This window comes from Coenobita brevimanus, chromosome 98 (genome assembly GCF_032717465.1).
Source record: "Coenobita brevimanus isolate Jiangsu-jjx chromosome 98, ASM3271746v2, whole genome shotgun sequence".
NCBI classification, from domain to species: domain Eukaryota; kingdom Metazoa; phylum Arthropoda; class Malacostraca; order Decapoda; family Coenobitidae; genus Coenobita; species Coenobita brevimanus.
Window position 1 is genome coordinate 39365907 of NC_137051.1, and position 12112 is coordinate 39378018.

Below are 12112 nucleotides of genomic sequence, written 5' to 3' on the forward strand. Positions count from 1 at the left end.
TTTTACCCATTTCCAATATTTTACATTTCTTTACATTAAATTTCATTTCTCACGTCCGGCTCCAATTGTGTATCCTATCCAAATCCTCCTGCAGTATTTTACAATCCTTCTCAACCTCTACCTTCCTCAAGATCTTTACATCATCAGCAAACAGACTTGCATAACTGTTCACTCCATCTACCATATCATTTACGTAAATCAGGAACATTACTGGCGCCAACACTGAGCCTTGAGGGACTCCACTTGTTACTTCCCTCCATCCAGACATCTTATCCTTTATTACTGTCCTCATTTGTCTGTCTCTCAAAAAGTCTCTCATCCATTCCAGAAGTTTCCCCTTTAGTCCTCCTATATATTCTAGTTTCCACATTAGTCTCTTATGAGGTACCTTGTCAAAGGCCTTCTCTAAGTCTAAGTACACACAATCCACCCAACCATCTCTCTCCTGTACCACAGCAATCGCTCTTGAGTAAAAGCTCAACAAGTTAGAAACACATGACCTTCCACTTCTGAATCCAAACTGACATTCAGCCAAAATATTCATCTCTTCCAGATATTTTATCCATCTGTCTTTCAGGATTCTCTCACACAATTTTGCGACCATGCTGGTTAGAGACACTGGTCTATAATTCAGGGGTTCTTCCCTGTTTCCTCCCTTGTAAATTGGTACCACATTTGCCCTCTTCCATTCTTTTGGCACTTTCCCCTCTTCCAGTGAGCATACAATTAAGCTGTGAATTTTATCCGCCAGTTGTTGTCTGCATTCCTTCAGTACCCAATTAGAAATTCCATCAGGTCCTGGGGCTTTCCTTACATCTTGAGTTTCCAGTAATTTATACACTTCCTGTACCTCCACTTTTATATCTTTCATCACCGGAACATTTCTAATCACTCCCTCCCCTTCCACAAGCTCCTTTTCTTTAGTGAAAACTGACTGGAAACGTTTGTTCATTATTTCTGCTTGCATTGCCGCATCCTTAAAGACCTCTCCTTCTACTTTCAGCTTGGTGATTCCTTCCTTTTTGTTTCAGTTTACCATTAACAAATCTATGAAACAGTTTGGGTTCATCCTTGCATTTGTCAATTATACCTTTTTCAAAATTCCTTTCTTCTTCTCTACGTATTCTTGTGTATTCATTTCTTGTTCTTTTATATTCTTCCTTTGTTCTGTCATTACCTCTCTTTCTCCAATTGTTCCATGCCTTATCTCTCTCTTTTTTTGCTATCATACACCTTCTATTAAACCACTCCTTTTTCCTGTTTTCTTTCCCTCTTACTCTTGGTACAAATTTTTCCACTCCCAAATTATAAAGGTCTAGAAAGATATCCCACTTCCTCTGTATCTCTCTTGTTTCTCTTAATTTTCTCCAATCCGCATTTTCAAAAAAGTTTCTCAATCCTGTAAAATTTGCTTTGCCAAAGTTGTATCTTCCCTGTCTATGAAGCTCGTCTCTTAGCTCGACGTTTCCTATTAACATCTGGAACTCACTGACCACGTGATCACTTTTTCCCAAAGGACAGAGATATTCCAATGATTCTGTTACATCGGGTTCTTTGGTGAACAGTAAATCTAACTTTGCTGGTGTGTCCTCACCTCGAAACCGTGTCTCTTCTTTGACCCATTGCATCATCACATTATTCATTATTATATTTAATAACATAGTGCCCCACGAATCCTCGCCGCCTCCCGAGTACCATTCCTCCCAGTTCACCTCTTTACAATTAAAATCACCCACCAAAATTATATTATTGCTTTTCTCAATTATTTTTTGCAAGTAGCTAGCCATATCTGACAACATCTCATGGTATTCGTCATCCTTCCATGCTCTCGTCTTTGGGGGAACATACACTACCGCCATATCTCGCTTAACATTCTCTCCAGTTTCTAATTTCATATATATCACTTCAGCCCTGCCTTCTCCCATTTCCACAGTATCTACATTTATGTTGTTCTTCACTGCTATCATCACTCCTCCTCCCTTTTTTTCTTTTCTGTCTTTTCTCCACAGTTTGTATTTACCATCTCCCAAATGAACATCAATATCTTCTCTTAATTTGGTCTCTACAAAGCACATGACATCAGGTTCATGGGTGAGCGTGTGCGTGTGTGGTTGAGCGTGTGCGTGTGGGTGAGCATGTGCATGTGGGTGAGCGTGTGGGTGTGGGTGAGTGTATGTGCATGTATTTACCTATTTGTATTTACCTATTTGTAGTATACAGGAATTGCGCAATGCTCGTGTTGTCCTGTCTCCATATCCACATTTATCAAGTCTACCTTTACACACATGAATGTTTTTCTCATGCACCACCTCTTTGTCTAAGTCGTTCCAAATATTTAAGTATTTTCCTAATATACCTAATTGTGATATACACGGAATGTACTATGCTCGTGGGTTTCCGTCGCTGTTTCTCAATAAGTCGAATTTAGCTTTAAACTCGTTTAAGTTTTTAGACTGGACGATCTCTTTGTCCAGGCTATTCCATAAGTCTGTACTTTTGTAAGGAAAGCTATATTTCTTGATATCCTTCGAGCAGCTTGACTTTTTCAATTTCATTCCGTGTCCTCTTGTTGCTCTCTTATCCCATACAAACAGATCTTCTTTGTCAATTTTATCTACTCCCACCACGGTCCTGAACACTGCAATCATGTCTCCCCTCTTTCTCCTTTCCTCTAAGGAAGGCAAATCCAGTTTTTCCATACAAACAGATCTTCTTTGTCAATTTTATCTACTCCCACCACGGTCCTGAACACTGCAATCATGTCTCCCCTCTTTCTCCTTTCCTCTAACGAAGGCAAATCCAGTTTTTCCAGCCTCTCTCTGTATGACAGGTCTGTCAGACTGGGGACCATCTTGGTTGCTGTTCTTTGTATTCTCTCAATCTTGTTTATATCTTTCTTTTTGTGTGGGCACCACACTACCGCTGCATATTCTAACCTGGGGCGGATCATGGCCACTATCAATTTTTTCATCATCTCCTCATCCATATAATGAAATGCTACTCTTATGTTAGTCAAGAGTTTATAAGTCTCTCCAACTATCTTGTTAATGTGCTTTTTTGGTGACAAACTATCTTGGACCAGCACTCCCAAATCTTTCTCTTCTCTCCTTTTTGTGATTAATTCATTACCCAACAAATAATTCAGTGATGGCCTCCTGGTACTTTTACCTATTTCCAATATTTTACATTTCTTTACATTAAATTTCATTTCCCACGTCCGGCTCCAATTGTGTATCCTATCCAAATCCTCCTGCAGTATTTTACAATCCTCCTCAACCTCTACCTTCCTCAAGATCTTTACATCATCAGCAAACAGACTTGCATAACTGTTCACTCCATCTACCATATCATTTACGTAAATCAGGAACATTACTGGCGCCAACACTGAGCCTTGAGGGACTCCACTTGTTACTTCCCTCCATCCAGACATCTTATCCTTTATTACTGTCCTCATTTGTCTGTCTCTCAAAAAGTCTCTCATCCATTCCAGAAGTTTCCCCTTTAGTCCTCCTATATATTCTAGTTTCCACATTAGTCTCTTATGAGGTACCTTGTCAAAGGCCTTCTCTGAGTCTAAGTACACACAATCCACCCAACCATCTCTCTCCTGTACCACATCAATCGCTCTTGAGTAAAAGCTCAACAAGTTAGAAACACATGACCTTCCACTTCTGAATCCAAACTGACATTCAGCCAAAATATTCATCTCTTCCAGATATTTTATCCATTTGTCTTTCAGGATTCTCTCACACAATTTTGCGACCATGCTGGTTAGAGACACTGGTCTATAATTCAGGAGTTCTTCCCTGTTTCCTCCCTTGTAAATTGGTACCACATTTGCCCTCTTCCATTCTTTTGGCACTTTCCCCTCTTCCAGTGAGCATACGATTAAACTGTGAATTTTATCCGCCATTTGTTCTCTGCATTCCTTCAGTACCCAATTAGAAATTCCATCAGGTCCTGGGGCTTTCCTTACATCTTGAGTTTCCAGTAAATTATACACTTCCTGTACCTCCACTTTTATATCTTTCATCACCGGAACATTTCTAATCACTCCCTCCCCTTCCACAAGCTCCTTTTCTTTAGTGAAAACTGACTGGAAACGTTTGTTCATTATTTCTGCTTGCATTGCCGCATCCTTAAAGACCTCTCCTTCTACTTTCAGAGTGGTGATTCCTTCCTTTTGTTTCAGTTTGCCATTAACAAATCTATAAAACAGTTTGGGTTCATCCTTGCATATTTTCTTCTCTCCTTGCGATACATTTGCCTAAAACACGTGCAATCCACACAATAGATTTCTCCACGAACATTCGCTGCACAACATACGTATGTACATGTGGCTGTGGCATATTTCTTGTCTCTGACACTTGCACTTGGTTTTATCAAAGTCAGTGAATGCATGAAATATTTCTCTGTGAACACTCACTGCGACTCTATTGTGTTGGCATACACCACACTCCTTCACGAACACCCGCAGCATGTTTGACGTGTATTTCACACAATTCGATACGCATTTTCACTATCAGAATCACAGTAATTCCATCACTAAACACCACTAATTCTTCCTTCCCGACTATAAAAACTATACGTGATGCCTGCCCCATTCCACACTATGGTACCATAATTTCACGAGCCAGCCACAATATCTTTCACACATAATACACTTTAGGCATTGGCTTCATTATATACATATTTGTAATCACGCCATGGGCCTTGGGGAGAGCGAGAGGCAAAACCCCGCAACAGTGAACACGCATATCGGCTCGTAGGCCGGACACAATTCCTTTTCATGACATATATCTATGTTCCATTGACAGTATCACATACAAATATGCTCATAAATATTGCATTATCACACTGAGTCCATAGGGGCTTTGGCTCAGGAAGGAGGGGGAGAATTAGGAGTTTAAAGGGACTGAAGACACAACGCAGCCCACTGCCTGGCTGCTTGGAAGAGTCTGAGGTATACTGCTACGTGCTGGGCCCAATCAGGCAGCTCAGTGTTGCCAATGCCTTACCATTGGAAAGCGCTATACTCGCTACAATTCGTCAAAATTTGACGCGATTTCGCCAGAAACTTAGTTTTGGGCTAATTTTTTTGTGCTTAGGAACGCGATTCGAGTGACTGATCAAATTGAGAAAATCCACATGTCATGTGAATCGCGTGACTGTGCCTGAGAGGGTTAATTAGGGGCCTAAGCAAAGCACGTTTCTCAGACTGCACAAAATTACTTTCTAAGAAGCATCTATTTATTATGTTGCAGATAAAGTCTGCAGTGTGCTCTTACACATCAGGCAGTTGTGACATGTTACACGGATCGAGTGAGCAAAATGTTTTATTAAGTTCTCTGATGTAACATTTGACTTTGTTTACATCCAGCGGATGAAATGTTGAAAGCAAATGATCCCCAGTGGACCGTGGCTGGAAGTCAACTGAGTACGCTTCACTAGGAGAACTGCTGTCTAAATCACTTCTTATGCGAGACATCTTACTTGTAAAAATGAAGCAAAATCAGAAGCCAATTGGGCGTCAGATACAGAAGTTGGTTTAACAGTTACATTCCTCCAACCAACCAAATTGTTCACAACTCCAGACAGTTTTTTTTGATCACCACCACATGAATCAACTTTATTTTGATAATACCTAGCCTTTTGGGCTTTTACAGTGTGAACGACTGCTCTTCTCGCAAAAACATAACACAAACGAGTTACTTCGGTCTGCTGCAAGCACCACTCATGTTCTGCCCTTCTACGTTGTCTACGCAAAGAATTAATGGATGGACCATACCATGCAGAATTATCATGTACAGTGATTGTTTTTACTACCTCAGGACAATAATGGTCAAAAATTGACCTGAGCTCGTTGTAAATATCAACCAATTCACCAGAAGAAAGACTTGAAGAATCGATGGAGTTTAAACGTTGATCAGTTTCAAAACACATCAACTGGCGGTCAACATTGTTGTAATTTCTGAACCTGATGACCTTTTTATATGAAGGGGATTTCGGGACATCAAAGCTAAGAGTGATCAGAGCATGATCAGAGATGAGGGGGTCAAATGAGTTAACCTCCACATCTGATACGCGCCTGCGCAACCAACAGGGGACAAGATCAAGTCAAGGACATCTCCTGAGACATGGGTTGAATTACTCACATGATTGAAAAAATTGTTCTGAGTGATCAACTCAAGAAATTCTGAAGAAAATGGTTTTGACTCTGGACTGTCAACCCAATAATTGAAATCACCACAAACAAGAAGTCCTCCAGGTTTAAGAGAAAACCCTTCAAGAAACTGCCCAAACTCCTCCATAAAACCTCGATCTCTGCCCGGATGGCCTGGTCGATAGACAGTTGCAATTCTAATGGTATTCTGATGGAAATTTATTAATACTTCCATAAATTCAAATGAAGATGGGGTCAGGTCTGAGTCAATGAGAGAAACGTTTGCAAGTGCTGCCGAGTAGATGAGTTCTACGCCTCCTCCCGGATTTAAAAGAAATCATAATCATAGTTTTTTAAGAAAATGCTTTACACTTTTCTTAGTACATCCTAAGAATTGTAAAAGCCCTTGATTTTTTAAGCTAAATATAATGTCATTATCTCTGCATGTATGGAAGACTAGAGCACTGCAGGTTTCTTATTAAGGTTCCTACCAGGCTGTTTTATTCAACTGAGGGAAGCAGCCAGCTCATAAGGGAATAGAACCTGTTTCATTTAACCTCTGCATGACAGCTAGGACACTAAAATATTAATCTTGCTATTGCCAGAAGATTTTATTAAGCTAAAGAAAGCATCCAACCCATGTTGTTGTTGTTGTTTTTGCCATCCTCCTCTGAACATATATATTTACTCAACCCGTAAAGGACTTAGTTAAAGAGATTTTGCCCTCACTATAATGCAGCCCCCCCCCCCCACACCACTACACTTTTCTTGCCTCATACACCTCACAGTCACGGCAGACATTCATTCAACATAAATCCAAGAAAGATCTGTGGGAGTACCCATTCAGAGTGGCCAGTTTCCTGCAGTCCCATGAGTTCATGTCCAGATGTACCTGGGGTAACAACAGCAGCAAAGATTTACCAGTGCTAAGGTGTTTTTGAACTGGTTACTGTACCAGATTTATGTTTAGCGATACAGGCTTCCCTCAAAATTTGCATGGGATACATTCTCAATACCCATGCAAATATGAAAATTTGTGAATAATTATCCTAACTTGGCCTTCATATAATGAAGACCGTAGGTGAATTTTACATCATCTGTCAGCCTGCTTTTACGTGTGGATTGCTACATCAGGGATCTAGTCACTCCATATTTTACCTTTGGAAAAAATCATCATGAGTGAACTTCATCAAAAAAATCTTTCCTCTTTTGGTGTGAAAAACATGTTGAAGTAGGGATATGTCCACTGTAAAGTTACTATGTCTAGTACTTAAGTCATAATGGAGCTGATCCCAGGATTTTGTCAATTACCATAAAAATGCCAATGTTTTATTCTCATCTGAAGCAGTTCTTAGTAGGACCAGATGAAAGGCCATGTTTTTAATTATCATTCATTCATTCATCATCCAGTCCTACGTTGCCCCATTAGGAGCATAGGAGCCTGGAGCTAGGCAAGTTGGTCCTGACATTTAAGATGAGAGTGACCAGCCTCACTCATCCCTGAGTGGCATCACATAAGCAATAAACCCCAACCACCCCTTGGATATAATGAGTACTCCCATTTTTAGGCTGTGATCTGTTATAGTATAATCGTAATGTTGAAAACCTTGAAGATCATGGAAGCCTAAAGTAAAAGTATAGTATCCATTTACTTTCCATCAGACAGTTTTGCATAATACCATGAAAAATGGGGCCTGGACAGGTATGAGTATGATAAATGAATGGTTATCATTTAAATTGGTTGTAAAGTTCAGAGTACAGTTAGAGGAGTGAGGGAGGGTAGTTAAGTATTATCAAGCAGATTCTCTCTCTCTCTCTCTCTCATTTATGTGTGTGTGTGTGTGTGTGTGTGTGTGTATGCAACATTCATATGTTTTGTGTGGAAGTAGGTATGGAAGAATTTTATCACTTGCAGCATGTTTTACCCCAAGTTAACAGTATGAATGCTACCAGAACACACAATTGATTCTGTGGTGGAAACACTCTGGGAACCAGAAATTTTTGTGATAGATACTTCATTAGAAGTATTGGTAGGTGGGGGCATTCTCCATCCGCTCACTCGATGTAGTGCTGCTATTGAGGACTGCTTTTTCCTCTCTTCTGTCTTTCCTACCTTCCTCTTTTGTCGTTCTTTCCTTCATTCTTTCCTCTTCCTTCTATCTACGGGTGACTCTACACTGAGTGACAAGCCAGATGGTTTCCTGTACACCAGGAAACCATTTACTATGCTGGGTGGTAACCATATAACCAGATTTTGGCACCTGGTGGTTTAGTGGGTAATTAAGGCGCTCCAGTTGGATTGAGCCTGTGCAGGTTTATATCCAAGGGGTGGTTGGGATCTGTTGTTCATGTAATGCCACTCAGGGATGAGTGAGGCTGGTCACTCTCATCTTAAATTTCAGGACCAAGTTGCCTAGCCCTGGGCTCCTATGCTCCTCATGGGGCAACACTGGATTAGATGATGATGGATGTTTCATTAGAAGCCTTGAGTGTGCCTTTTAGGCATGTAGTGGAACAATGAACACACCAGCCTCAGCCTTGCTTAGTTTTGAAATGAATCTCCCTGACTCCACAAGTTGTAATTGACAAGAGAGAATAACTTTGTTTCCCTTTGGTTATCTAAACTGAGTGAAAACAGGGAAGTAAAAGTTAGGTTGTTTTGTTAATGACTACAATATTCTTATATCTGATTTCCCTCCTTAATATAGGACTTGCTACCACTGCTGGCAGAGGAGTATGGCTTTGAATATGAATTAGTACAATATAAGTGGCCTCGGTGGCTCCACCAGCAGACCGAGAAGCAGCGCATCATCTGGGGTTACAAGATACTCTTCCTTGATGTCCTCTTCCCCCTTGACATTAAGAAGATTATTTTTGTTGATGCTGACCAGGTGAGCCCCCTTTTAATATTTGTTTTCTTTTGTACAAAGTGTTTTTAAATTATTGAAGCACCCCACTCATTTTTTATTTTCATTTTTTAATATAAGCATGCTGATATATCTGTTAAAACTTTGAAAATATTGCAAAAATACCTGTCATCACAATTTCCAGCTTATCACACTATCAAGGCTTTGGGCTCAGCACTATTAGAACAGTATCTTGTGAAACAAGGCAATATCTGGCTCAGAAATGGGAATCAATTGGTGGTACTATGCATTTTTTGTTGGTACGCTCAAACCTCGATTTAAGGGACTAAATGAATAATCAGCTTGTCCCTTACTTGAAAATGTCCATTGTTTTACTGCATATAAAGACAGTCTTATAATAAAACACAGTGATTGTTTCACATAATTATTTATATGATTATGAACATTATTTTACTGGTACTGTATAAAGATAATAATGTGTAGAACCTAGACATTACGTATCATTACAAAACAATAATGCCCGTTTGTCAAGTAGAATGTGGAGTCCCTTAAATCCGAAATCCCTTAACCCCTAAAACGCGGCTGTGTACGCGCGATCCCCCCCCTGTGGCGGGGTTGTAGCGGGGTCTGAGTACCTGTGGAAAAATATTTGCCAAAAATCATAGATTAACCCTAGAGCATTAAAATTTTTATGGCATATATTACTTACATTCAGCTATCTCCTGAGCCACATGCTGAGCCTTCGTTGACTACCAAAGGACTTGTGAAGACTTGCAAAGTTGGGTAACAAAGTCTTCACTCTCACACCTCCAGAAACCCGGTTTTCTTTCTACCACAGCCTCAGTCTGTCACAGTACACTTTATACAACAACGTAAAGGTAGTTAGGAATCCGTATTTGTACAATAAGCACTGAAAATAAGGCTAAAATCAACGGAGCGTACGACCGACATGCACTGTGGCGGCGGTTTTCCCATCACTCAACAAACATTTCCATTTTCACAGCTAAAAACATGTATACTACATTATTTTCAATCATATTACTTCCCAAAAGATCACCACGGCGCGCTTTTATTCTGCCTTACGTCCGCCACTTTATTCTCGTTCCTGTCGGCCGCTTGCACTGACTGGGAAGAGCTAGAACTCGCCATAATCTCACTTTCAAAGCCTGCAGTAAACTGACACTAAACAGAGGCAAAAGCTAGTGTTACAACTGGGGAAACAAGCGTTTCCTAGTAGCATAAACTGCTTGTGAGAGGAGATCGCAGATTTACAGTTCTGAGCGCTCAGAGCGCTGCCATGTATCACAGCCAGGCTGGCCGGGCCGTGGTAGGGGGGGTACGGGGGGAAAACGCGATATTTGGCAACAACTGAGGTCAGTAGTACAAAGATAAAGTATGCTAGTTGTAGCTAGAGGATTGTGGTACTGATAGACAATACCAGCTGGAGCCTGCTTGCCCGCGGTTATTCAAAATATACTAAAATCACAAACGTGACGACCCGCCGTCCTGCCCTTATGGCCGAGCGTCGCAAACGCGACGATCAGCGTTTTAGGGGTTAAATGGAGGTCCCTTAAATCGAGGTTTGAGTGCATTGTGTATCATCCGGCTCAGACACGGGACCCAGTTTGTGCGTGGGCAGACCATACAGCACGCCAGCCAATCACAATGCGTTGCGGGAGCGACTCACCCGATGCACCAAGCTAACCGTCGTCCACTCATTTCTCTCAGCTGGACTCCATATAATGAGGACACATCTGTGCCTTGTACATGGTGGCTACCTCCCAGTGTTGTGACTTAGCCTGTGCCTCGCTCATTGCTGTAGTGCTGTGACTTCCCTTGTGGCCCCTCAATACTCCATGCATTAGTGCTGTGGCTACGGTATCCTAGTTTTTGCTTGCATAAATGTATCTTAGAACAAATTTGCACTGGCAGAGAAGATAAAATCTAATTGATAGAAATGAAGGTTTGTTGAGCTGGACAAAATTACTGTGCTTGCAGTTCCCAGCATTGTTACCTGCAGAACAACCGAGTACTATGTGAGGGGTGGAGTCAGGTGAGGAAGAACTGCATGGGTCAGTGATGTGTGAACAAAGGAGTTGTCGTTTCTTTCCAGAGCATCAGGTCATCAATAAGTGCTCAAGGTCTATATCATTTGTTCATGTTCTCATGAATAAAATACAGTAAAACCTCGATATAATGTGCTTCAGTAGACCGGAATTCACTTTTATCGGAATCGAGGAGCTACTGGACTAAATTCCCATAAATCGGAAAAAGTCCAATAAAGTCAGAAGCAGTCCGGACTGCCTGACCACTTCAGCAGTGTTCACCACAGTAAGGTACATCAAAGACATGTTTATCGGTGTACAGTACAGTATTATTGTGTATATTATACCATATGATTAAAGTAGTGAAATTATAACACAGTACAGTACCACAGTGGTAGTCAAAATAGTTTAAAAACCGTTCATGCAATCCGGACTAATGCCTGGTACAGTAATCCCGCATATTTCACGGTAGTTACGTTCTTGTAACCCCCGCGAAATGCCAAATATGTGAATACTCTATTAACAATTGAATCTTGCACTTGTGTCCAACATGCTATCCATCACACAGTCCATGTCCATACTGTTTGCGAGAGAATTCGCTGTCAGACAATTCCCTTTCAAAACATGGACGATTCCCCGCCATTCTATAACTATACTTCAATCAATCAATCAATCAATCATTTCCTGTGGCACCCTCGGGGATGCATAGGGCCTTATTATTAATTAATCAATTCTTTTATAAATATACTTATTATTAATTAATCGATACTTTAATAACTATATTTCAGGGGGATCCAGCAAAGTCTATGTTCAATAGCGTAGGCTCTGGATATTATTTATTAGTTGCACCTTTAGTCAATAATTAACTTGTTTCTTCCTCGCTGTAGTCGCCTTTGAATTATATTCTAGCGTCGTCCATAGCTATCTTCATTAATGAAGGCGAATTGTCTTGTTTTTGTTGTGACAGCGATTTGCCTTGACAGCGAATTGTCCCGAAACCTCCATATTCATCCCGAAATACCTTCTTACAAGATTGA

At 40.7% G+C, this 12112-nt stretch overlaps 1 protein-coding gene across 2 annotated transcripts in view; it reads left to right on the forward strand.

The window, feature by feature from the left end:
- The window catches only part of Uggt (UDP-glucose-glycoprotein glucosyltransferase), a 188732-nt gene that overhangs the window by 143533 nt on the left and 33087 nt on the right, over positions 1 to 12112 (forward strand). For both annotated transcript variants that reach the window (XM_080283702.1, XM_080283701.1), the window contains exon 22: positions 8872 to 9054. In XM_080283702.1, the coding sequence (XP_080139828.1) occupies positions 8872 to 9054 (183 nt within the window). The remainder of the gene's footprint in view (positions 1 to 8871; positions 9055 to 12112) is intronic.